At 44.7% G+C, this 27,696-nt stretch overlaps 1 protein-coding gene across 11 annotated transcripts in view; it reads right to left on the reverse strand.

The window, feature by feature from the left end:
• Nucleotides 1-3,172: 3,172 nt before the first annotated feature.
• The window catches only part of ARFIP2 (ARF interacting protein 2), a 294,672-nt gene continuing 270,148 nt past the window's right edge, over nt 3,173-27,696 (reverse strand). For all 11 annotated transcript variants that reach the window (XM_078658736.1, XM_078658738.1, XM_078658739.1 and 8 more), the window contains 2 exons: nt 18,739-18,913; nt 3,173-7,729 (listed from right to left, as the gene is read on the reverse strand). In XM_078658736.1, coding sequence (XP_078514862.1) covers nt 7,574-7,729; nt 18,739-18,913 — 331 coding nt within the window. In that variant the 3' untranslated portion in view covers nt 3,173-7,573. The remainder of the gene's footprint in view (nt 7,730-18,738; nt 18,914-27,696) is intronic.

Genomic DNA, 27,696 nt, shown 5'->3' on the forward strand with positions numbered 1-27,696 from the left:
CACCAGTGTAACCCCGGTCAAGTAAGATCTGTGTAAAATTTTGAGCTGTATTAATTGGAAACGAAGAGTGATGGCTGCTTCCCTAGGGGACATTAGTGCCGTTTGCCAGTCCTCATCGTCAATGGGTCCTAGATCTGTCTGCCAGTTCTCTCGAAGTTTGTGGACTGTCTCAGGTAGGTTATTACTTAGTTTTTTGTAAGTCAATGATATGGCTTTAGTGAGCAGCGGTCCGTCAAGTAGCCGGTCTTCTAACGGGGATGACTCTGGTATGTGCTGTGGGGTAGACTTATCTCCCTCTGTGAGCTTTTGAGCACAGCGCCCCCAAGTATCCCACCCTTCCCCTTTGATATTTGTCAAGTAAATAAGCGGGATCCATAGGGGAGCGATATATCCAGTGATTCACCACCATTAGTTGCGACGCCCAATAATATAGCCTAATGTCTGGGAGGGCTATGCTACCGTCATACCATCCCTTTGTCAGCTTGTTCAGCGCTATACGAGGAGACCCACCGTCCCACAGCAATGTCTGGATTTCACTCTCCACACCCAAAAAATAAGCATCTGGGACCCGGTCTAGGTGTTACTTTTTCATTTATTGTGGACATGTATGAGTGAGAGAACGAAAGGTTGAGCCCTGGTACCGTGAACCTTGAGAGGGTCAAGAGTGTTGTGGTCTTGGGTGCCAATTCACTTGTTTCTCTGGTAAGGTTAGGAGGGCAAGTGAGGCACTATAGCTAGTCGGACTCGGGCTCTCAGATACTGATGTGGTATGGTGACTCAGTCCCTACATTCTGACGTTCTATGGTCCTAATCATAGGTCTGTTTCTCGGCAGAATCCCTGCAATACTCTATCATCCGCTTCCGCCATTGTTTTTCTACCACAACCATGCAGCAGCTGGATGAGGCTGCTTTACCTGCAATTCCAAGAAACAGTAGAAGAGTTATGCGCTCCCACCATCTGCCTGCTGCCCAAATGCCAACCACCTTCATGACTTACAATGGAAAGAGAAAGGCTGCAAGGACTCTGAAAGACTAAGCACAATGAAAATTCATAATCAGATGAATCTACACCTGAGCCTAGATTCACACTATTACCGCTAGACCTGCAAGGAAGGAAACCATCAAGACCACAGGGAGGGGAATTCAGGATTGAGAAAGAGGATACCAAATTGAGGTGCAACTAGCTCCAGCTTCCAGTACGTGAAATTGAACCTGGCTATTAGTGCATGTGTAATATTTAATTTTGATCTATATTATTTTTCCCCCCCAAAGTAAAGCACTGTGTTGGACAATGAGTTACTGTGCTGCTGCTTGATTATTGACACCTAAGCTCGAGCACCCCCACACTACCACCCTGAGACACCTGTGACTGCTCGCCAACGCTACCAATGACACACAAGTAGTGAAGATGTGGCACTTGGCCCAGTTTGCAAAGCCATAGTAGGGGTGAACTCAAGATATCAAGGGAAACAATCCTACCACCCCCACGGTCGAAGCCCCATAGCTACTGCTGTCCGACACAAAGCCAGAGCAGAATACATTTCAAAGAGCAAAATAAGAACTGGGGGTATAGAAATCTGGCAAATGATACAATTACTAGAATTAGATGGCTGTGATAGCATGCCAGTTGCCCGAGCTGTATAGTTTTTACCACAATCTACAAGATATTCATCGGATATTAAAATTAGTGAAGCAGATTGAAAGTTTTGTTGACAACCTAAATGGGTCTCTACTTAATCTGAATGAAAAACAGGTTTATCTTGGAATTCAAACTGTGGACAAAAGAAGGTCAACCTTTTCTGCTGCTACGTGGACTTTAGTAATACCTTCAATGGACTAGAGACATGAAGAATCTGGCAGAAATTGAGATTACTGCAGATAGTCCAAAATCTCCTTTTGCTACATCAAAGATTTAATGACAAAACCTGGGAGTAAGTACAGATGGGCAAAGATCAGACATTTTCTAGCAAGATAGATACATTTAATTGGATAAAGAAAGGGTGTATATTAGACCCTATCATTTATAATTTATACCTTTTAGATTTATCTTTTTATCTTTAATTCAGTTTCCTCAATAAAGTAAGTATGTTTAAGTGCTTTTTTATACTTATGACATGCATACCCTTAAGTCCCCTCTGGGCTTTAGCAAATTGTAACTGCTTCATTGGAGTAAGACAACTTAAATAAGTTAAACATGAACTTGTACAACAACAACATTATGTTTTTTGGCAAGGAGGGCACTGATCGTGGCCGGTGAGAGGGCACCCAACTTCAGTAGTCAGAGAATATGATTACTTAAATTTCAATGTATCATCTTCAATGTCTTAGGCCCAGCAAATGTCTGCTTTGAGTATCAAATGTGATAGAGCAGTGATGGATGGGCCTAGAGTTTACACACAGTACTGATCTGCTTCCTGTGGTCAAGAGCTTAGAGGTTTCACAAGCAAGTTTAATAGCCCGATCTTGCACTACTCTTCAGTAACATGGAGGAAGAATATTAAGGGAGGTGCTGTCAACTGTACGAAGATCAGTGAGGCACGTGGATAGTGAGCTTAGAACAAGAATGTTTTATGAAAGAAAGATTCACTGAGCTATGCCTGAATGTTCTCAACCCCAAAGTCCACATGAGCAAGATGCTTCAAAGAGCCCATTTAGTATTGAACCGTCTTTGGAAAAGCAATGCACAACTTTCAACTTGTATCTGCTGTCTTGGCATTGTTAACCTCACACTTTACTGGTGGTGCATGAAATTCTACACGAACTACAGCAAATTTAGGGTTGTCAAGAGTACGACAATGGAATATCCTGCAGATCGTCTTCACATCACAGGAAGCTCTGGTCTTGGAGAGGGTGGTTGGGGTGAGGTATGAGCTCGATCAGGATACAATGCCCTATCTTTCGCTCTAGATAATCGAGACAGAAGTGAAGCCCCACCTTATCAGACCTCAACCCAATTAACTCTTCTCCACTCCATTACAAGCTCCCTTTTCCGACTACCATAAGGTGGCGATACAGTGAACCACATGAATATTGCCATGGTCAAGCTCTAGATCAACTCTGTAGCTTTGGAATTTTGCTAACAAAGTTCTAGTACAATTTGCAGCCTAATGCAACATATGGATAAAAATAAAAGCAGATATTCATACACAGATGGCTGGACTCAAACACAAAATCCACCTTCATGTCCTTTTATTAAAGTTTTCTTTACATGAGAGTTTATTATTTATTACACATTTGAATTCATCTTTTTACAATGTCATGTTTTATTTTACAGAAATGTTTAGGTTTTCTTTCTTTTAAAACAATTATACAGTTCCATGAAGTCACCGAAACAAACAGAACGATTTGGTTCCTCCCATCTAGACGGTATTACAAAGAACACTTGTCCGTACTCACACATACATGCATACAACGGAAGATCTGCATGCGCATGTTGCGTGTCAACGAGGCAATCGGTGATACGATGGCGCCCCGTTGGAGCCACAGCTCACGCTTTGGATTTAAAACTAGGAGTATATTCCTTTGCTCCCTCTTCAGTCTCTCACCCTCTGACTAGAAATGTTCCTGTCCTGTTTGTGGAGTGTTAAGTCTCCAACAAATATTGGTCGGGGGTCGCTCAGCCTGCCGGGCCATGGTGACCACCTCAGTATGAGGATCCTATTACTCATCTTCTGTAAACTGCCATGGCCAATCATGGCTCACTGATGAGTTCCTTTGGTTTGGAAAGTTGTGTGTGTCTTCAAAAATTATACTTAGTGTTACAAAGGAATGCACACAAACCTCATAGTTCACACGCAGAATCCTCGGGTGCACACCACAACCTTACCTACAAGACCCACAATGTAGTCCAGCTCTGGCCTGCATCATGTTTCTGGTTGACAGTACCCAATCCGCCTAGTCAGTGCACTTCAATCTTAAGTTGTAGATACTCTATTTCATTAGCTGTGCCAGTCCACCTCAATTCTGATCTTTCGGACCAGCTGCTGATTCACTACCCACGCTGCACATTGCTAAGATGCTGAATTCCAATGCATGGTACCACTGCCATTGCAGTAACGAGTTATGGAAAATTCTGACCATGCGTCATAAACTTTATTTGAAACAAGGTACCTCAGTACTGCCCGGAAGCATCCCAACATTCCAGTCTGTATTTTGATGGCTTCATCCAGAGGATAAAGCATCTGGAGCATTTGTTTTATCATATCACCGGTTCTCCTGGGGCATGAAGTATTAACCTCACAGCCCCAGGGTGCTCTGAGATATGGAGGTAGTCGAGAATAGGACACTGTAAAGTGATTTTGAATGTCAACTTAATCGGAAAAGGAAGAAATCTATTGAGGGATGGAGATACAAGTATGCAATAAAATGAGATTCTGCACCAAGAATGTAGCACCCCACACCTTACTGAAACATCTAAGAAAAGCACCATCCGTGAATTAGAGAAAAAAAATATTTTTAGCCTACTCTTCTTTCTTTAATGAAGTATCTGTGATATTATTCCACTTTTCTACATAATTTGGGTCCATTAACTTATATGAACATTTCAAAAATATTAGCATGAGAAACTGCAAAACATCAATTGCACATGTCAGCCAAGAATTTTAAATAACCAGCGGCAGTTCCTCCGCTAAAGCGAAGGAGCGTTGGCCCCCAGGAGAAAATACCATGATAATAACACCATGTTATTATCATTTTATTTTTCAGTACTGGCTCTGTTGTGTTTCTTTTCGGTGTGGGTCAGAGTAGGGCAGGGCTGCCCACAGAGCAGGAGGAGGAGTGGTGACCACTTTCTAAATGTGCATGACAATTTGGACAGCCGTCTTGGGCTGGTCAAACAGACATGCGCACTTAGCATGTTCTCCACCTGGCTGTACAGCACAGCCGGGTGAAGAACATGCACATGCTCCCACTACCTGTCTGAGGGCCTAACCAGGCCGCTCAGATCTCAGAGCAATCACGACACTGCTGTCATGCTGATGATGGCTTAGGGGAGTCCGGGAGCGTGTGTACTTCCTACATCGACCGAAGAGGACAGAGTAGAGGCTATGGCCAGCAGGTACGTAAAATGTTCTTTTTTTCCTTTTCTTTTTAACCACCCCACCACTACTGCCCCATAGCAACTGCTACTGTAAGTAACCCACCTACACCATCTTTGACAGACTAAGATTTCACCTTCTACTGGAGTCCGAAAGCCACCACAACTAAAAAGAGCCAGTAAAACAGGTGGCACAGAGGCTGAACAGGATAAATCCTTTACCAAAAAGGCAAAAAGAGGTAGGTGGCAATGAGCAACTTGCCAGTAAGCTTATGTAGTGTCCCTTCCAGAAAGAGTACAGTGAGGGGGGCACGAGCCTTCCGCGTAAACAGTTACACCCACCAAAAAACGTGGAGGGAACAAACGAGGAACATTCAAGACTAGGTGGTGAATTGCTAGGAAATTTGTCACAGAGGGCACTCTTTCTCCGAGATTCATGTATGGTCGCATTTGCATAGAGGAAGACAAACGTTTGCAGAAAAGCGACCTTGATGCTGTAAAATGTAGACCAGTACTCCTTACACACTCACTTTCACAAGTATTGCTACGATAAGGAACCACACTGATTTAAAAAAAATCTAAAATAGCCTTCAATTCTTTGTTGCTTGCAGCTTCTTTGCTCTCTGTGATGCAGCTGCCTCCTTCAAAAGTTGAGCATGCCCGCCAAAATAAATATATTAGAATTTATGCTGCTTCAGTAAATTGTGGTCTTGGGAGTCCCCGAAAAGGAACCAGATCTCTAATGAAGAGGCAGTACAAGTTGCAGTCAAGGTTTGTAATCAGTTGGAGCAGGACTATTGTGCTGCTGCAGCTAAGGTTTTCTGATGGACACCAACAACCAGTTGTACAATGAGAAACTACTACAGATCCCAATCAGTAGCTACAGCTATGGGTAAAAGACACGTCGGATATGCAGCTCCCTGCTCTCTGGTTCTACAGACCAGCTCTGCAGAGGGTTACTGCTGGCTACCAGACATTGGATCTGCTGCTCCCTGCTCTCTGGTTCTACAGACCAGCTCTGCAGAGGGTTACTGCTGGCTACCAGATGAGGAGAATGGCAGTGGTCAGTGTCCCCAGTATCTTCTATTGGCACTATATGCCAAGCCCTGTGTCTCCTGAAGTCCCCAGCTCTCTTCACTGGTATCTTACTATTAAGGGATATTGCAAGCTGTAATGCCTTTGGGCCCTCAGGGCCCAACACTTAAGCCATCCTACGCTTTCATATAAAAGTACAGTACGACATGATCACATCAGACCCTCGGAAGGGGTTGAATGTAACTGTATGATTTACATCCATGGGGTAGTACCTCTTATTATCCGTCTATTGTGGCGCCTAGAGTCACAGCTACCTCTAGTGCCACAATAACCCTGGAGTGTGAAACAATCAAGTAAAACAGCCTGAGCCTGTCTACATCAGAACCGTACCACTTTGGGTGAAAGTACAGATGTCGGGCGCAGTCACAAATAATACATCTAACAGTCTGAACCTAGACACCGCACACCTACCCGACTTGACCAGTCAGGATCAACCAGCTACTGGCAGATGCTGGAGGGCACCTCCTCCTACAAAGGAAATACTGAGTCCGGCAGGAGATGCCATCCGTGGGCGCTTCAGGCAGTGAATGGTCTACCACATGGGAATAACAAAACCTAGCAGGAACTGAAAACATCACAATCTACAATTGGAAGTCTCTCTTTCAAATCATAGTAGGCAATCAGACTCAAGACCTTCTCTTTTCATTAAAACTGTAGCTGAACACAAACACACACCACACATTGCCGTCTCCCCCAACCCAGCTCTTGCCGGTCCAGAGTCCTGAGCAGATCCAAGACACAATTGTTTTTGGAAATTGAAAACAATTCTTTGATGTTTCTGATGTCCAGAAATGCCTTCACCTCTTCTCTGTCCAATGTCCACAAATCCATTGTTGCTTTCCATGCTCACTGAAATGTGTCCACAGCAGTCGGGGTTGCTGTGCTCATACACTCTCCTCACTCCTCTCTCACTCTTATAAGACCCTTATTCATACACTCTCCTCTACAAAAAGTGCAAGCACTTGCAAGAGAATTAAAACGTACACGCAGCGCATACACCTAGAATCAAAGTTCATTCACACTTACCATGCTTAGATACTTGCATAGACACACAACCGGCTCATGCCCACACTACAGAAACACTCCTCAGCCTTATTAAAATGCACTTGCCACTCTTCTCATGAAACTTTCTCATAAAGAAACATCCGTCTATATCCAAACATACTCATGCACACACATAGCTGCATAAGCTACCACACAATACCTGCATTTAAAAACAATCTCACTTTCACATAAACACCCCTACAAGCACACAAACAACTGGGCATATGATGATACAGACATACACACCTGCAAACTCAATCACACATGTATGTACAAATGTCTGACCGCATGCACACAAAAAGGTGATCCCTGCTGTGGATCTCAGCAGCTCGCTGAGCATGCGGTGCAGTTCTGTCGGATCCAGTTGGTACCCCACCACTCTTCTCCGACAGCCAACCTTCACTGCTCTTCCAGCCACGATGGCTTGTCGGTGCCGGGGGTCTTCAGCTTGATGTTGAACTGCTTGAGGGTCTGCTCCAGCTGCTGCTGGTTTCCTGCAAAGTAGGCTGAGATGGCATTGTGGAATAGAAGGAGCTGCTTGTGCATGACTTTAATCTGCAAGAAAGATAAAACCTCAAGTAACCATTCAACTCAAACGAATAATATGCTGCATAAACAATCCCGATCGACAACTGTCCTCTTACCAGTAGAAATGAGACCGGGTACCTCAAGGGAACACTTGTGGGATACATTAGGTACAGTCCTGAGCTATAAGCATAGGGGAGCTCCAAGAAATGGAGGTAATTTGAGTAGATGGGACTTCATGTGCATAATGCATGAGTTGTGAATGGGGGGGGGGGTCAAGAGGATTGGCATGATCAGTCGGACAACTTAGAGACAGTCAACTCTGGTTGCCCTTCAACCCCTCTCACCATAGAGCCTCCCTTATTCTAACTGCTGGGTACAGACACTGTGATGGTGCAGGATTTAGGTGTCACTGCACTGGTGTGAAAGGTGGGGCCAGGCAGCTGGGTTCCGATGATTAACACTATGAGAGGCAATCCATGCAGAACCTCCTCATGACAAGTCAACAGTCTGTCAGCAGATACACAGAAGTGAAATGATCAGTCTATGATTGGAAAGAAATGAACAAATCCACCTGACTTACAAGTCCCTTTACTCCCCCGCCACACCAGAGCTGACCTGAGAACCCCTGGTTCTCTTGTTCTGGACCTCCTCCTTCCTAAACTCAAACACCTTCATCAGTCTGCAGGTAAAATGCTCACTAACAAATTATGAAGACTATAAAACCCGGCAAATAGAATATGCCTTACAGTAGGTAAGCAGGGCCTGATGAAACCTGCTCCGACAGCTCACCACTGCTTACCGGTCACAATCAGAATTTAAATTTAAGGTTCTCTGAAGGAAAAAGGCTGGGAATTCTTGCAGAACTTAGAATTAGATTACACCCCAGCAAGTATGAATTAGAGCCAGCAATGGCCATTCGTGCAGAAGAAACACAGAGGCAGATCCTTGGGAGCACACAGTTCAAGACTGCACAATGCCCTCAGCCCTGCGCAGAGCTCTGAACCCGGTCATATATGTTTTAGTAAACATCAGAAACTAAACTAGTCAGATTATCTTTCTACCAGTCTTTCCAGACTCTCAAGAGCTGAGGTCACAGAACCTCAGCTATGGGCACCTACCCACCTGATTGGATCTTTCCATCACTCTGTCAACAGATGGGACAATGTGTGCTATACAACTCCTAAATAAATAAATACATCTATGCAAAACACAATGTGTAATTTTCTCCCTTCCTAAGACAAACACAACGTCCTGAAATGATCTGAAGACATTGTCTTCACAGCCTATGGCTAGAACATAACACTCTAAGCAATATTCAAGGCTGGGACTTCAGCACTTCAAAGACCACCATCCACCAACACACTACTGCTGTTAAGACGTGCAACAACAGCTCTATTGCATGTCTATCGTATTGGACAATAGGCACACTAGGAGTCTCCCCCAGTGCACAGTTGTTCCACCGTAATCACATCACAGAGAGGGTACTATGTGGACTCATAATGTGACACCCTAATTCACTTTAGGCATGCCGGACTCATTACGAATCGCTGAACTGGCTAAACCTCCACAGACACCTCCCTTGTACCATTCCTGTTAAAGAGCTCTGAGGTGGGTGAAACCAAATGAATAACAATGATGTTACTTTTCTTGTAAGCGTCTATTCATGGCATGTGGTGCTGTAGATTCACATGCTATGCATAATCCTGTCATCTAGTGTTGGGCTTGGATGTTTGCAACTTGTTTCTGCTTCGAGGTAATGTGCATGGTCATCAGCTCCATCTTCAGATAGGTTTTCTCACATCAGATGCAGATGTAGTGGAGCTAGAAATAGCCTATACTTATGACAATGCAATGTGAATGTAAACAAAGTGAATATATGAATTATCCAAGTATTACTTGGAACAACAAACTGCTTTCAGGGAGGTGGGTGGAAGCATGTGAATCTACAGCACTGCATGCCACTAATAAGATGCTTACAAGCTAAGTTACATAATCCATTTGTAGCATGTGTTGCAGTAGGTGAAAATGGTCTGCACAGACTGTTAAGCAGTTCTTCCCATGCAGTGGCTAGTCACTGGGTGTTGCAAATGTTTGAAATAATGTCTTAGTAAAGCTTGTCCTACGCATGCCTGTTGGTGTGCTAGAACATCCACACAGCAATGTTTAGTAAATGGTTGTGATGTTGACCAAGTAGATGCTTTGCAAATATCTGCTATAAGAGTGTTGCCTAAGAAGGCCAGGGAGGCACATTTCTTCCTAGTAGAATGTGCTCTTGGGGCTGGGGAATGGGGGCCTGTTAACCCCTTCCATGCTCATGACGGAACGGTTCCGTCATGAGCGTCGGTTGATCTGTGCTCATGACGGAACCGTTCCGTCATGAGCCGGTAGGCTCATTAGAACCTTCAGTACAGCGCAGGAATCTGCGCCGCGCTGAAGGTGTTAACATTCTTTTGGCTTTAACATAACAAGTTTGACTACATCTGAATATCCATATAGCAATCCCTGCTATAGCGTGCCCCTGTCTTAAACTGGAAAAAGCTCAAACACTTGTGTTTTCCTAATTGATTTAGTTCTGTCAATGTAGTATAGTAATGCTCTCTTTACATCTAAAGTGTGAAGAGCTCTTTCTGCTACCGTCTGTGAAATGGGAAAGAAAACTGGCAACTCAATTGTCTGAATGAGATGAACGGCTGATAATACTTTAGGTAAAAACTTTGGACAGGGTCTAAGGATAACTCCGTCCTGCTGAGGCTGACAAAACGGCTCTTGTAGTGTGAGCGTTTGTATTTCACTTACTCTCCTTAGTGAGGTAATTGCCACTAGAAAAGCAACTTTCCATGAAAGGCACTGAAGTGAACATTAGTGTAAGGACTCAAAGGGGGATGCATAAGTCTAGTTAGTACCATATTAAGATTCCAACCTGGAGCAGGTGGAGTTCTTGGAGATATTACCCTTTTTAAACCTTCCATGAACACTTCAATAACGGGGACTCTAAACAGCGAAAGTTGTTCCCTGTTTTGTATCTACACAGCAATAGCTGTGTGGTGAAGGTGTAAAGATGTGTAGGCCTGATCGTTGAAGATGCAGAAGGTAACATAATACATTTTGTACTGCAGGGTTGATAGGGCCAGTGTCTTGAGCGGTATAATAATATACACATCTTTTCTACTTCGCTATGTAGCAAGTTCTTGTGGCCTTGCCTCTTTAGGGATGTCCATCTGATGGTAGGGTTCGGTCCCAAACTTTAGGACTACAGGAGGCAGATTGCTAGATTGAGCTGTGATTGGGATCTCGGTGTCTGATGGTCCCTTGATTTTGCATGAGAAGGTCCTGCCTCTCGTTGGGGGCCTTCGACAATCTGAGTAGAGTGTTACACCATGGTTGTCGGGCCCATGTGGGGACCTCTAAAACTGGGTGAGAGAGGTTTGTCTGAGCTTCCTCACCAGATATGGAAGTTGTGGGAGAGGCGGGAAAGCGTAGGCAAATCTCCCTGACCAATTCATCCATAGTTCATTGCCTTGTAACTATGGGTGATGAAACCTGGAGGTGAAGTGTTGGCATTTGGTGTTTTCTGCCGCATACCTCAGATTTGAAAGTACTGGCAGCTGCAGAGGCAAGTATAGGGAGCTTCTGATAGATGAAGAAGACTTATGAACCAATAAGATGAGGCATGCAAGTGCTTCAAGAATCAGTTTGCACGGTTTCCTCTTGACTGCCCTTATGACCGGTGGAGTCAGCGGAAGTGGTGGAAAGGCACACGCAAAGGGTTTTGACTGTGAGATCGAACATGCCTATCCCCTCAACTCCGGGTGCTGAAATGAAATGAAAACAATATTTAATAAAGCGCACTGCTGCCAAGCGGCTTCCTGGCGCTGGGGGACCTGGAACAAAACTCACAGAGGGGGACACAAGGGAACCTAAGAAGGGTAAGCCAAAGAAAAAAGAAAAGTTTTTAAAGCTTTACGGAAATGACTGAGAATAGAAATGGAACGAAGATGAAGTGGGAGACTATTCCAGAACTGGGGAGCCAAGACGGAAAGACGAGTGCCCCCGGATCTGGATTTGCGAAAGCGGGGAATGTGAAGAAGGGAGAGAGAGGAAGACCGGAGGGTGCGACTGGGAACATAGGGAGAAATGAGGGAAGTGATGTAGGCAGGGGCAGAGCGAGAGTGGGCACGAAAGGCAAAGCAAGCTAGTTTGAAAAGGGATCTGAAGCGGATGGGGAGCCAGTGAAGGGATTTCAAAGCCGGGGTAATGTGAGAGGATTTGGGGAGGGAGAGAATGAGACGGGCAGCTTGGTTTTGGATGGCCTGTAAACGTCGGGATTCGTGGGAAGGAATGCCCACGTACAGGCCATTGCCATAGTCGAGGCGAGAGATGACTAAAGCCAAGACTATGGTTTTAAGCGCGTCGATGGTGAAAAAGCGAGAAATCTTCCGGATAAGACGGAGGGAGAGGAAACATGCAGACACAACAGAGCTGATCTGGCTGTGCATAGTTAAGTCAGAGCTGACTTTAATGCCAAGGGTGCGGACAGAGGAAGAGGGCGTGGGGGGGGGGCCAAAAGAAGGGGGCCAATGTGCAGGAGACCAAGGGTTAGAAGGGCCACCCGTGAGGACAAGTTCCGTCTTATCGGGATTGAGCTTAAGATGGTTGGCGCTCATCCACTCAGAGATAAAGATAAGGGTGGAACTGAACTTGGGGATAGAATCGGGAGAAGAGGACAGATCAAAGACAAGCTGAAGGTCATCGGCGTAATTATATACAGAGACCCCCAGTTTGAGAAGAGAAGAAACAAGGGGACAGATGTACAGATTAAAGAGGAGAGGGGAAAGAGAGGAGCCCTGAGGAACACCACAGGTGACCGGACAGGAGGGGGCAGAGAAACCAGAGAGATGAACGGCCTGATGCCTATCCTGAAGAAAGGATGCTAGCCAGGAGAAGGCCGCGCCCCGAATGCCCGCTGCGCAGGCACGGTCGAGAAGAATGGAATGGTCGACCTGTTTGGAAAGAATTGGCATTTCATGCACTTAACAAAGATCCTTGTTACCAAATTTTGATTGAGCTCTCATTCATGAATTCGGTTTCATCATTCTATCCGCCCATGAAATATTCACTCTTGGCAAATGTTCTCCTGCTCTTACTTGGAGGACGTCTTATGAGGGAGGTTTCCAACATCGTGCATCCTTGAGCCATCCTGAAAACCATACAGACTCATCCTAATGGCCCACACCGGTCTCCTTGCGCTCTGCGCATAATATATCAGATGAAGCTTTTGGAGCACTAGAAAATATACATTCTTTGCTGGCGCATACGTCCTTTTCACCTTTTGGATAACTGTTGATTCGTGAGACATCCAAATGCCATTACGTTTGTGCTTTGTATTTAACGTAATCCCTACATCCTGTGGGAACCCGGTTACGCGTTTTCATCGATTTTGGGACATACACACACGGCGGAATGCTGGAACTTATCATGGCTCCGTGACTGTTATATAAAAGAACGACCATATATTTTTTGCAATTAAACAAGATTTGGACATTTGCTGTACAACGTACGTGTAAAGGAACAAAAGGTAGAAGAATTTTGGAAAGCAAGGTTCGGTGATTACGGTGTGTTCTTAGCCTTGAAAAAGCCCATATGGGGCGAAACGCGCGTCGGCTGTGAAGAACCTGGTTTTAAAAAGAAATAAAGTTTGTTTTGTATCTACACTACGTGATTCCTTTTGGACTAAGAACTTGTATTTGAGTACACCAATTGCACATGGATAAAAGAAACTACTGTGGATGTGCACTGATATTACCTTTTTGTTACCTACATCATGTGGTCTTATTGTGTTTCCGCTGTACCCTCTCTGGTTGTGACTTACCCTGGCGTTAGTTTTTGGGCACTATTTTCCAGATCATTCTCTGACAGCCACCAGTCGAGAGCAGGCGCTAGTGCGTTACGTTCTTGGACAAAGGGCTAACTCCCCACATCGCACTTCATAGATTCCTGCTCATCTCAGGATATCAAGTTTTCTAACGTTGTGGCTCTTCCTGACATAGGCACGTTTTGCACCGAAACGCGCGTAGAAACCATCAAAATCATCTGAGTCTGTGCCAACCTGTTTGTTTGTTTCCGCAGTCCCATTACAAAACCTTTGGATTTTTAATCATTGTCTCACCCAATGTTGAAGTAGTCAAAATATTTTGAACTGTTCTAACAGACATGGAGTAAGATTGATTACCTCCTGTAAAAATTAATCAGCTATCTCTGATTATTACCGTTTGTCTTTAGAATATTGTGGTTTTAAATTTGTGGATGTGTTGTTTGCATGTGAATATGAATGAAGCAGGTAAGAGCGAGTATTTTATGTAAAGTGCATTTATTTGTAACAATAAATGATGTTGGTTTTTTAATTTGGTTCTTTCAGTTTATTTTGCAAATGTTGTGCTGTTGAATAACTGTTTATTCGCCTTAAGTCTTTGAACTCATCTACTGCCAATGAACTACAGCGACAGATGGAGCAATTCTATGTATGTTGAGAGTCTTCTGAAGGAGCTGGCAACTCTGTACCACCCCCGGCAGGTGCATTAATGAGACTGCGTGCCAATGTCATTCTGCTCTGAAAGTGAAAGGACCACCCATTCATGCTGACATCAGTTGCTTTATTGTCTGTCCGTATTCTGAGACACAAAGCTAATCGGCAGATTGGTATAGACAGTGCTCAGCTGTCTAGATTTGGGACCTCTTTAGATATAAAATGAGTCAAGTTTACAGAAAGGGAAGTTGGGAGGGACAATGAGGAATCAGCGGTTAGATAGAGTATCCACCAGAAAGATCGTTACCAAAGGTAAGTGACTTGCTTTTCTGAAGGATACTTCTAACCGTAGATTCCTCATCTTGTAAATAGATACTATAGCAGTACTCCCCAAGGTGGTGGGTCTGAGAACTGGCTCATTCCTGCAGGGCTGAGCAGGCAAAATGCCCCTCTCGAAGGGCCTGCCTGTTGAGACAGTAGTGCTTTGTGAACATGAGTACCGATGCCCACGTGGCCGCCTGACAAAAGTCTAGGACAAATAACAAAATGGTTGCAGCTTTGGTGTTGGTGGAGTGAGCGTGCAAGCATTCTGGAGGCTGCTTCTGCCCCAGTGCCTACCAGATCTTAATGCAGGGACAAAGTAATCGAGAGATTGCCTATTTTTGCCCTTCCTTGCTTCAGGAAACCCTACAAAGAGCTGATTGTCTACTCGATGTTCCTTGGTACGATCGATATAAAAACTTAGTGCTGTCTTAGGGTCTAAACGATTGAATCATTTTTCTTCTTTAGAGGGATGGTGCTGAGCAGAGAATGCAAAAAGGGTGACAGACTACCTGACATGAAAAGGAGCGAACACTTTCAGAAGAAAGGTCGTTTTGGACCTCAATACCAATGTATCTGGGGAGAGAGTGGTATAAGGTTGGTTTACAGAAATAACCAGCAGCTCACTCAAATGTCTAGCTGATGTTATGGCAAAGAGAAAAACTGTCCTCAGTGTCAGAAGTTTCAAAGCACAATTGTACACCTGTTTCAAAAGAGGTGTAGATTAAAAAATGAGGACTAAGTCCACGTCCTACTGAGGCATCACAAAAGGTTTTGGTGGAAACACATGCTACAAACGTTTAAAAAATCTCATCATAACAGGTTGATTAAATAAAGGAGGCTGTTCCAGCAACCACCAAAATGCAAAAAGGGTGACAAATGACCTTTAACAGTGCCTAATGCAAGTCCTTGCTAGACCGGGGTCAAATCAAACAGCAAAACGTCAGACAACTTGCAATGTAGTGGGTCAATGGCGGGTGCGACACCAAACCACAAATTTATCAACGACTGGCATACACCGATTTAGTGGAGGGACACCTCGCCACAACAATGATCTCAGGAGGAAGGTCAAAGGAGGTCAAATGCAGCTGCCAGGTGACTCCCCTCCAGAGAAACTCCTTGGAGGTCCAGCCACCACCATGGATATTGAGCCTCCTAAGCCAGGACACAAGACCTCACTCCACCTGGTTTCTTACAGCACCACATTGAGGAGGCATTGTCCATGGGCACCTGCCCCAGCCTTTCTCGGATGATAGATAGAAAGGCCTTCACTGCTAAGCGAATCCCCTTTGTATCCAACAGACTGATGTGGAGTCCAGTCTCCACCAGTATCCTGAGGCCTTTGATCTCAACCTCTCCCCGATGGCCTCTCCAACCCAGTAATGTTGCATCTGTGACCAACGTCGGCTCTGGGAGGGATAAGGAGAGGGGTATGCCACTGAACCAATAGCAGTCCATTAGCCACCACTGCAGATGCAACATAGTCAGGATGCAGGAGGCCAACACCCCCAGGAGTCCCAGAGTCATTCGCACTGAGATCCAGGACAGAGGCTAAAATATTGGGAGGATAGCCTGAATTTCCCAGACTCTCTTCTCCATGGGAAAGGCAAAAGCAATGTACTATATCTAGAATAGCTCAGATGAACAGGAGTAACTGCGAAGGACTCAGGTGACTTTGGCACATTGACAGTGAATGCCAACAATGCCAGGAGGTTTGCTGTCATCTGAAGGAGGTTGATGACTGCTAGGAGTGAACACGCCTTCAGCAGCCAGTCATCGCGGTAAGGGAAGACTGGTACCCCGACCTTCAAAGGTGTAGGGTGAACACTGCCATCACTTTTCTGAATACCCAAGGGGCATTATTGAGGGCAAAAGAGCCCTATGAACTGAAAACACTCCTTGTCCACTGTGAACCCCTAGTAGCACCAGTGTGCCTCCACAACTGGATAGGGAAATAAATGTCCTGGCGGTCCAGTGCCACCATTCAGTCTCCAGGTTGTAGGGCTGACCGGACCCAGGCTAGCGTGAGCGCTCTGAGTTTGTCCTTCTGCAGGAAGGCATTGAGAGGGCAAAGATCCAAAATACGATGAAAACCTTTGTCCGCTTCGGCACAAGGAAGTAGTTGGAGTAACACCCAGTTCCTACTTCCGAGGCCAGAGCCTTCTCTATGGCCCCTTTGACCAAAATGGCCTGCACGTCCTGCCGCACGATGGACATGTGGTCCCCCGTCCTCTGCCTTAATTGTGGTGGAAAGTGCAGCAGGTTAGAGAGAAATGGGACAGTATAGCCCTGATGGAATATTTGGAGGACCCATTTGTCCTCCAAATATTGTCTGACAACCTTGGAGGAAATATCAGATTCTGTCTCCAATAGGGTGGCTGGGTGCCGGCAAGGAGGCACTAAAGCAATTTTGTAGCAGCAGCTTTTGGAGGAGAGGGGTGTCTGATCTGCATGTTGTTCCTACTGACCTGAGCTTTATCTCTGAGAATCGCAGCCTTGGCTACTAAAGGGCGGGAAGGCCTGCTGGGCTGGTGGAGGACTCTGAAAATGGTGAAATAATAAAACCTGTACTGTAGCCACAGACAGGACAAAATTGCTGGTGTAACTGTCTAGTGGGGACAGAAACGTACTGTGGCTCTGTTCTCTTTGAAATGCCACTTTCTCACCAAAAAGGCAAGCCTTGACATCCCCGGAGAAGTCTATAGACCTCAACCAGGCGTGGCATCAAAGGGCCTCACTAGTACACATTGCTCATTCTATGCAGTCAATCATGTCCAATCCAGAACGTATGACAAACGTTGCCGCATCACGACTGTCTTGAATAGCCTGGTTAACAGGATCCTTAAAGTCGTCCTTAAAAGCTGGTAAAACATGTGCAACAGTATTCTACAGGGCAAGGCAAGACAGTAGCAGCCTAGAAGGTAGCTGGCATACACAGACTTCAGGGCCAGGCTTATAAAAGAGAATATTTGTTTTCCAAATGTCTCTATTCTTTTTGAGTCACGATCAGGCAGAGCGGTAGGAAAAGAATCTGCGTTGAGTTTGCTGGTGCATGCCTGTAGACCCAGACTCTCTGGCGCTGGGTGTTAAGTAAGAAAAGCAGGGTCGTCTGGCGTGGGAGTACAATGGTGACCTGCCTATTAATAGGTGGACCTGAACATGGTTTTGACCAAGTGCCCAAAAGGGTATCCATAACAGCCTCATTAAAGGATATCAGGGGTTATGAGAGAGCCTGAGCAGGATGAAGTAGTTCAGTCAACCCATCAGTCTTCACTTCCATGGTGGGGAGCTGTAAATGTAGAACTTCTGCATAACAGTTAAAGAGGAGCTTTCTTCCATGGCAGGGAATGGACGGGGGGGAACAAGACCAGTATCTGAGGACATATCCAGCCCCCTATGAAGTTCTTCAACCAATTTTCCTCACATAGGGGGAGCTTAGTCATCCCCGTCACAATAATTATTATTGTCCGAGTCAGTGCCGAAAAGATTGTGTACATTTTGGGCCTTACTGTGTGGTAAGGGAGAGGAATCTGAAGAATTGCCTAGTATCCGTGTTCTGGTCAAAGCCAGGTGTAATCTCGGTGGTGTTTGTGGTGGATTCTGCTCAGAGGCATATAGCACAATGGGCTGTACATCCTCTTCCAGCGTTGCCACTGGCATTGATGCAAAGGAACCAGAAAGATGGTGTCAGAACAGAAGACGGTACTGAACCTAATGCAGGGTCAAGGGGCACAGACGGTGCTGAGTGCTGATCCGCTGCTGGAAGTCCGACTAGATCCTTGCGGCACAAAGTTGTGCTAGAGGGAGCAGGTATGTTTATCACACGTCTGCCTATAGTATCACCTCATGATGGCAAGAGCATTAGCAGCCCTGCCTGTCAATTAATGATGTTGTTAAACATTTCATGAGTGATGTAATATGGGAGGTCATAAGCAATGCACGGTGGGGGCGCAAGTGATAGTTAGCCCAGTAAATCATAACTGGTGTATTTTAGAGTTTTGGGGGATTTTAAATGTTAGTTTTTTTCTTTATTTCATCACCTAACTATAATGTCACTAACATTTGGTTTTGTCAGTGAAATATATACACACACACACACACACACACAACATATCGATAAACAGATATAAACACTGTAACAGAGCACTCTATAGAGCAGCCCATCTTCACCAATGACTGTGGCCATGCTCACTTTATTTTCCTCCAGGAACTTCAGCTTAATGGCCACGTCTCCTCGGAGCTTCTCATATTTCTCCTTGTGGATATGGAAGTTCTGCTGTGCTACATCGATCCGAGAGAGGGTGGCTGCGTCCCGGGGACCCATGTTTAGCTCGTCCAGGTCTGTTCGATACGCATCATATTCCAACCTGAGACAGAAGACAAACAGTGCCGATTAAAGGGCATTGATGTATGGGGAAAAGATATGAAACATGAATTCGAAAAACACCAACACAAATCTACAATTCATAAAGGCAGAGGTTTACAACAGTAGGGGAGGCAGACCTGGCAAGTTGGGGTACAAGGGGATCAAATCCAGATAAGAAACATCAGCCGGTGGAGGTAGAAGACAGCAGTGGCCGCAGGACCGCCACATATAGAGACCATCATGGACAGTGAAAATCTGAGCCGGTGAACTCCAAAGGGAGCTTCTAAACTGCAAAAACTACCTTTTTAAGAGATTTATGTAATCTAAGAACTTGCTTTCATGGATAGGTCTAAAGGGCTACGTTGTTGCAAGTCAAATATGAACATAGGTTGAGGGTGTAAGAATGTAGCGGAAGAGTTAAAAACGAAAGGTTTGACGCATACTAGGTGCCAGGTTAGTGTTGGAGTTTGAGCCAAACGTTGCTGGTGTGACTGGCCTATTGAATTAGTAAAAAAAGATCACTTCTTCTCCCTGATACAACTCTTTTCTTTGTTGCGCTTAATTTCCCTCTACAGGAAACAAAGATCAGACACTGCGGAGCTCAGACAGGAGGTACATTGGAGATTTGTGATAATGGGCTTCAAAGTGAACCTGAACATCAGTCACCGTCGAGGCTGAAGACATTTGGGCACAAACAAACAGAGACACTGGTCTCTATAAATGAAAAACTACATAATTCTCCATAGGAGGTCACAGATTCTGTTCAGTGTCATATAAAATAATAAGAAGGCATTTTTCTCCACTGGATTAAAATGATGTGTAGGCTTACATCTTCAGCATTGCTGCAATGTGCAACAGAACATAATGCCAAGATGTCACATTTAACGCCTGAAGGCAATGGCATTTTAATTTGGTCTGATATAAAAGTCAAAAGCCACATCTTTCATTCCTCGCAGGAGTCATTTGATTTGTTTGAGGCGGTGGGCCAGCTCACTCCATGTTGAAGTAGGACCTCCTTCCTGGCCCGGGAGACACATTGGTTACACGTTTGGTGCTAAACTCTCAGTGGCACTCAAGTCCTACTTCCTGTAAACTGAAAAGAAGCCTAGGAGTGCAAGAGACCAGGTTCAATCACATACATGGAGGAAAGTGGTGACTAAATTGAGGATTCTAATGAAAACTGGCACATTGGAATAGCTACCTGAAAGACTAAAACCAGGTAAAAACCAATACCCCCAACATCAGCAATTTCAAGTTCTGATGCGAATAAAAAGACAAAAAGGAAACTAGCTTCCTTGCAACTGCTCTGTTGCTGAATGTCAAGAAATCCAAATTGTGTATTGCGATGAATTCACTGGCCAACATCTGGAGGAGAAACGGTCCAATGGGGAAGTTGACATTAGACCCTAAAAACCGAAGCGCTAATATCGTATTCGGCACGTGGTCTAAACGTCAAATAGTTTTATCACTTGAGGCTTACATTGTAAATGTGTCTTTAAACAGATATAGACTATCTGGACTGGAACCCCTCCATGTCATAACCTGGTTCTTCAAAAAGGTCTTCAAAGGATCCCACACTCTACACTCCTTTGTGCAGAGCATCATTTATTCGAGATGCTTCTGCTAAAGACCTGTAAAGCTCCCTCAGCTGCATCTCGGAGCTAGGTCCCATCTATATGAACACACCTAAAACAAAATCAATAAAAATAGAAACTTCGAGATAGATTTAGCTATTATCTGTGATTGAAAAATTGACATTGATATGGATCCGAATGAAAACAGCAAGAAACTCTTCAAAGACCCCCATCTGCATCGAAGCCAGGAAAGACGTTTGGGTTCCACTGGTTTTCACAAACAATGCGAAGCAGAGTAGCAGGATGTGAAGAAGGCAAAAACATCTGGCACACATGGCCTGCCCCTCCTTATGGCACATGAAATTTTAAAAGATATATGGTCTGCTGCTTTCTTTCCACATTCTTATATTCTCCCACCTGTTAATACAGAGAGATGAGACTCAAGCAAATTAACTGATGACGCGCTCTCAAAACTTTATGTGCAAATTAAGAAAAATATCAGAACAAGTCCAGGAGAGCGACAACAGAGACAAGAGAGGACAAGAGCTAAAATACAGCAAAGAGGAAATTTAAAAGGAAAAGGCAGAGATCAATGACGACCACAATGAGATCAAACACATGAAAAGGAAGAGTGAACAAAACATGTGGAGCATGGAACAGACTGATTAAAGACAAGTGCAGCAGAGCGAAGAGACAAAACCAACAAATTATCTCCTCCTATTGTTATTCGCTTCCGTGCGGCGCCGATTCCCCCCCTGTGCTGGACATTCCAGAACAGGGTGCGGTCGTGACGGAACCGTTCCGTCATCAGCACAGCTCAACCGTGACTGATGACGGAATGGTTCCGTCACAAGCATCGAAGGGGTTAAAGATTGGACGGATTTGTTAGCATGAGCTGAAAGCCATTTTGTATTTCTGGCAGCCATTTTGTTTGCCATGTGCTGCCACATGCTCGCCATGTGCTCTGTCCTCCCTCAATGTTGACTGCTCTTGTAATCTGCCTAGAAACAAACTACATTTCGCATCTTTATTTATTTTTATTTATTTTACCGATTTGTAGAGCGCATGGCTGCCCATGAGCGTCCCAGCGCTGGGTGACAAGAACCAGATGTAAGTGGAGTCTTATGGGAACAGCCAGGTCTTAAGTGCTCTGCGGAATGAGAGGAGGGTGGGTTGGGCTCTGATGTCTGGGGGTAGAGTGTTCCATAGTTTGGAGGCATTGTATGAGAACAGTCGACCACCAGAACGGGCTTTCTTGATTCTAGGAACAAAAGCTAAGTTACAGTTTGAGGATCGGAGCGTTCTTTTGGTGGTGTGAGGTGAGATGAGGTTTTGTAAGATTGGTGGGGCCTTGCCATGTAGGATTTTATACGTTGTGCAGAGTGCTTTGAATTGTATTCTCTCCTGAACGGGCAGCCAGTGCAAGGTGTTCAAAGCAGGTTTGGCTGAGCAGCGACGATGGGTTCCTGTAAGGAGGCGGGCGGCGGTATTTTGTACTGTTTGGAGTTTTGACAGTACTTTTTTGTGAGCCCCCAGGTAGAGGGCATTGCCGTAGTCCATCCGTGATAACACAAGACCATGGATTAGGAGTTTTTGGGATTGTGCTGGGAGTAGGGGCAGAATTTTCCTAGCTGACCGTAGGAGGCTGTGACACACACCAGCCGTTTTCCTTGCTTGGGCAGAAAAATTGAGATCTTCATCTAGCCATATTCCAAGGCTCTTGATTTCCGATTTCGGAACGGGTGGGGTACCCATGCAGGATGGCCATAGGGATTTGGAATGGTAGAGGGATTTATTGCCCAGGATCAGCCCTGGGTAACCCCACAACTGATGGCAGTGGACCTGGACGTGAAAATGCCATCTGCTACCTGGAAGGATCTGTTCTCAAGAAAGGATTTAAGCCAGGCCAAGGCCATTCCTGCGATTCCAAGCTCACTGAGTCTGTGTACCAGTGTCGAGTGGTTGACGGTGTCGAAGGCCGCGCTAAGGTCCAGGAGGATCACTGCCACTGATCTTCCACCTTAGTACATGCTCAGAAGAGCCTAGCTAGTAGAATGCACCTGCTCATCTTGAAGAACTGTCAGGCTATTCTTGCTAATGTAAGGAGAAGTAACTCTCCTCCCACTTTGTTGAGCAAGCATATCTTGCATGCTGATATCAGGCATTTTGCATGCTTACATGAGCCAGGACTGCCCCTTGGTCTTATGCTGACTATGTAACCCTAAGCATATATAAGGCCCCTGTTTTCTGTACTCCTTAGACTGCCTCATTCAGTTGCTAAGGCTTCTGTGTGACGTAGTCTCCCTCATTTGAGGTTAATAAAGATGTTCTTTTTATATTTCATCTTCTGTGCCAATTTCTTCTTTGTTGGTTTAAAAGGACCAAGTATCAGTGAGACCCCTGGATACTCTCACTGTAGATTCCTCACCTTTAAAATATTACGAGGCACCAGACTGGGTCTCGAAACGTTTTTCGCAATAGCTACCATGCAGGGATGTGGAATTCCTATAGCCCGACGCCCAGGACATATTGTTAGGGGTCAAGGGCAACAAGTTTTAATGTGTATTTTGTCCTTGGGACAAGTAGGCCCAACCCCTTGCAGCACAAACCCTTTGGCTGCCAGTTTGCAGTATCACATTATGGATCAGGGAAGGGCACTGTCTGCAGCTTAGGTAATATTTTTGTCCATATGTTAATGCTGTTCAAACTTGTATTGATGGTTCATTAATTGAAAGCCTTTATTATTAGGTTGAGCGCTCCAAGTAAATGTAAGTTCTGACTGCACTACTGAAAGTGGTTCTAGTATAAAAATGTGTACACACGGTTTCAAAGTTTAGCAATATGAGGCTATGCATAATGCTCCCAGAATGTTCTGATTAGATGTGCATAATAGCAGAAGCTTGGAAGCAACATTAATGATTCTTTGCTTTCAATATAAAATGTTCCTAAACAAATGAAAGTAGGGAAAAAAACATTTAGCTAAACTACTGTAAAATTTCAGGTACCCTTTCTTAGCAGAATCATTTAGCAAAATGTGTTGATGCATGCTAGTATTTCGCAAAAATATTCACATTGCAAAATCAGTGTAACCAGTTTCAATAAGGTTATGGGGAAACATAAAATTAAACAAGCATTGGCAAAGCCAGTAGGTCTGAAATTGGTGGTCGGCCTTTTAGTTTTGGCAATGCGTGACTTGTTTTGGCATGGATTTTGTAAAACCTTATTGATGTGAGACCTTCCAGGCCCTCAACATTATAACAAACATTGGCAAAAGCAAAAAATAGTTTTTGTTCTCAAAAAAGCACACACTGCCACATTAGTATTGGCACTGAACAAAACTACTCTGTGTGCTAATATGCTCCTTGTGAAAGTCAGAATGCTGTCACCACAGTAAAGCCAGCCGATACAGAGAGAGAGAGAATTTTAATGAACACAAACGGTCATGGTTAACGCCAGACCAAATTAGGGGCCCAATTATTAAAGAAAGTCTCAAAAGTGCACCCATGTATTAAGTGCAGCTATAAGTCTTTCGTGAATTCACAAGAATTTACAGAAGTAGGGCAAGAAACTGTACTCCTAGAAAATATTTGTGAACTGCATTTTAGCATGAGCAAATATGCATGTATAGATTTGCTAATGCGAAAACCTGAGTGTTTTCAAGTTCATTTTCCCCCCAACCACTTTTTCCCCAACTCTGGAAGAAAGTTTACCTCTGCCATTGTCAGGAGTAAATTTCCCACATTTCTCAGCATGGGAAAATATTAGAGAAGAGTTGTTGAAAATCCTTAAAACATGCAAGTTAGTAGGTTTGCACAGACTCAAAAGGGCATTCCAACCCTGGATCGATTGCTTGCCACTACCTTCAGTCCCAGTATGTATATCTGCGGAAACGTGGCAACATATATGTAGCATTCTCTGTTAGAATTGTTATGGTACATTTTTGCTGTAACATTCTTTGTGTGTTCAATGCAACAGTCTTAACTGGCCTTCTGCTGGAGGTGGTTGTTTAAGCTGTCTCTTATAATAAATATCTCAACTCCTACCTGACCTACTTTATTGGATCTCAACAATAAAGGGATTGCTAGTATTTAAACATTACTATGGTATGAGCCCTGCATAATCAAAGAGGCTATATAAGAGCTCCAACATAATGAGATTGGTGCCATAATGTGTTGCTGGCACAACATGGCACCAGAGGGACAAGTGGATTTTGTTACAGGACAAGTAGATTCATGAAGCAACCTGCCCCATAGACAAGTAGATATTTTAATAAATTCCACACCCCTGACCATGATTAGCAAGGCAGGTTCTAGGGTGACACAGAGTCAAAGTTTCCCTTCTCACTCCGATCCGTAATAGGTTTGTTTTAATTCTTTCTGAGGGTGAATTACCAGACGGGCAATCTGTGGCATTGCGGATCACTGGTCTCGACCCATGCTAACCGTGCCCGTAAGCCCATAATGGATGTGAGTTGATCCACCAGTTTAAGCAAAACATAATTCCCCGAGAGCAGAGGTTATTATGGCATATATGTATTAAATACAGGGAACATCGAGAAAACACCTCTGGTCGGTCAACCAAGCGTTTAACAGCACGGCTATACTACATCAGATCAATAATAAAAGAAACAACTGCTTACAATATGATCTTGCGCATTGTTGACATACTTGTAGAAGACCAATTGGTTCCATAGTGCCAACTGCTCAAGAAAATACCACATGGGGCGTGGTAAACAGGGAATCAAGCGGTCTCAAACCTCCAGGAAAGTTACAACTGCAGGAGCATCCCTAACACAAGAACTGAAGCAATACAAATGAAAAGAAAATCCATACGCCTGTGGAAAGAAACCATAGTGGAACAACAGAAAACAAATCAACACACTGAAGAGAGAAGAAGAGGGGGTTCAGATAAGAGAACAGGAAGCAGCCAGCACGGAAACCACCCTGGTTAAGGCAGCGAAGGAGATAGGAGAAATATTGGACTCTGGAGCAAAAGCCGCCCTGATACTCTTGGATCTATCGGCGGCTTATGACACCATTAACCATGAGGTCCTAATTGGAAGGCTCCTAGAGGCAGGAGTAAAGGACGCTGCCCTAATTTGATCAAATCATATCTCAACAATAGGTCGCAATATGTTCAGATTGGTGACCTATGCTAAGAGCAGTTTACGCTCCCTTTTTGGGTACCACAGGGCTCCTCGTTGAGCCCCACATTTTTCAACTTGTATGTGACCACCCCCTGGCTGATATTATTAGGCATTTTGGCTTTTCGTTCGTCTCCTACGAGGACAACACTCAAATAGTGGTGTCCATTTCAAGCAGTGAGGAGGAAACTGCCAACCGTTTTAGCCAATGCATGTCCCTCGTAGACCAATGGATGAGTGCGAACTGTCTAAAGCTCAACGGAGGAAAAACAGAGGTTCTCCTGTTGGGATCTGACACTTCTTATTGGTCACAGAACTAGTGGCCTCCCAGTATGGGAGTTCTTCCTGTCCCGGTCAATAAGGTGAGGAATCTGGGTATCATATTTGATGATAAATTAATGTTTTACCATCAGATTAATAAGTACTCATCAGTGAACTTCCTGACACTTAAGACAATCAGGAAAATTCGCACTTTTATCCCTCCAAATGTATTAAAAACACTGGTAACCGTTCTAGCCTTGGCCAGACTCGATTACAGCAATGCATTGTATGCCGCAGGCCTTCAAAAACAGCATCTGCTCAAACTCCAGCGCAAAAACAACAATTTATGGACAGAATGCAGAACAATGTCATACATTCACCCCAGTACAGAGATCTGGGCCTAAATTCATCGTTGTTTTGCTCGCCATGCCATTCCAGTTTGGACCCAGCCATATGAAAATCAGTCTTGACCCTGCGCCCAATGGGAACAGTCCAGCCCGAACTGCAGGACCAGGTCCTCCCTGGACTGGAAACAAGCATCCTAGGACCGGTTTCGGGCTTTCAGCCCTCATCAGCCAGGATAGCTTGACTCCAGTGGCATGGAGGGCACGGGACCCACGTCTGGGCATACCCGTCCCACTCGGGGTGACAAATGCAAAAACAACAATTGATGGACAGATTGCAGAACAATGACATACATTCAGCCCAGTACGGAGATCTGGGCCTAAATCCATCGTTGTTTTGCTCACCATGCCATTGCAGTTTGGACCCAGCCATATGCAAATCAGTCTTGCCCCTGCGCCCAATGGGAACAGTCCAGCCCGAACTGCAAGGTCAGGTCCTACCTGGACTGGAAACAAGCATCCTAGGACCGGTTTTGGGCTTTCATCCATCATTTGTTTGCTGTAACACTTTTCGCCCTAAGTGGGATGGGTATCCCAGACGTGGGTCACTTGCTCACTGTGCCACTGGATTCAAGCTAGCCTGGCTGAAGACGGGTGACATACCCTGAAACCGGTCCCAGGATGCTTGTTTCCAGTCCAGGGAGGACCTGGCCCGGCAGTTAAGTCTGGACTGTTCCCATGGAGCACAAGGTCAAGACTGATTTGCATATGGCTGGGTCCAAACTGGGGTGGCGTAGTGGGCAAAAGAACAATGGATTTAACCCAGATCTTTTGACTGGGGGAGAATGTTTACAGCATTCCGTCCATCATTTGTTTGCTGCAACACAAACTCCAGTGGGGGCAGAACTCAGCCGCCTGACTGCTGTTGGACGTCCCCAAATTCCATTCTACCTACCAAAGCCTGAAGAAACTTCACTGTCTTCCAGTGAAATAGAGGATAGAATTAAAATCCCTATGCCTTGCCTACAAAGCTATGCACGGGACGGATCCCTTGTTCCTGAAACAACAGTTCACCTGGTACCATCCAGCCAGAAACTTAAGATCATCACAGAGCAAACTCCTACAAACCCCCACATACAAAAAAGCTTGGTGGGGAGGTAGAGGTTTTGTTCTGAACACAGTGAAACTATGGAACTCTCTCCAGATGAACATCAAACTCAGCCCCACATTGCTCTCCTTTAGAAAATCATTAAAAACATGGATGTTTTCCAACTAAAGCCACGGTATTTGATATTCTTGTCAAATCTTTCCGCACAGTGCCTAGACACCCTCGGGCATTCGTGTGCTATATACATTTTAAATCAAAGTCAAATCAAAATCAAGACAGATTGTAAGAGAGAGTACGAACTTTCAACAGGATTTCCATCAAGCGTGGATGAGCATGTTTTGAGGCAGGGAAACT

The sequence above is a fragment of the Lissotriton helveticus genome, chromosome 8 (genome assembly GCF_964261635.1).
Source record: "Lissotriton helveticus chromosome 8, aLisHel1.1, whole genome shotgun sequence".
Lineage (NCBI taxonomy): Eukaryota > Metazoa > Chordata > Amphibia > Caudata > Salamandridae > Lissotriton > Lissotriton helveticus.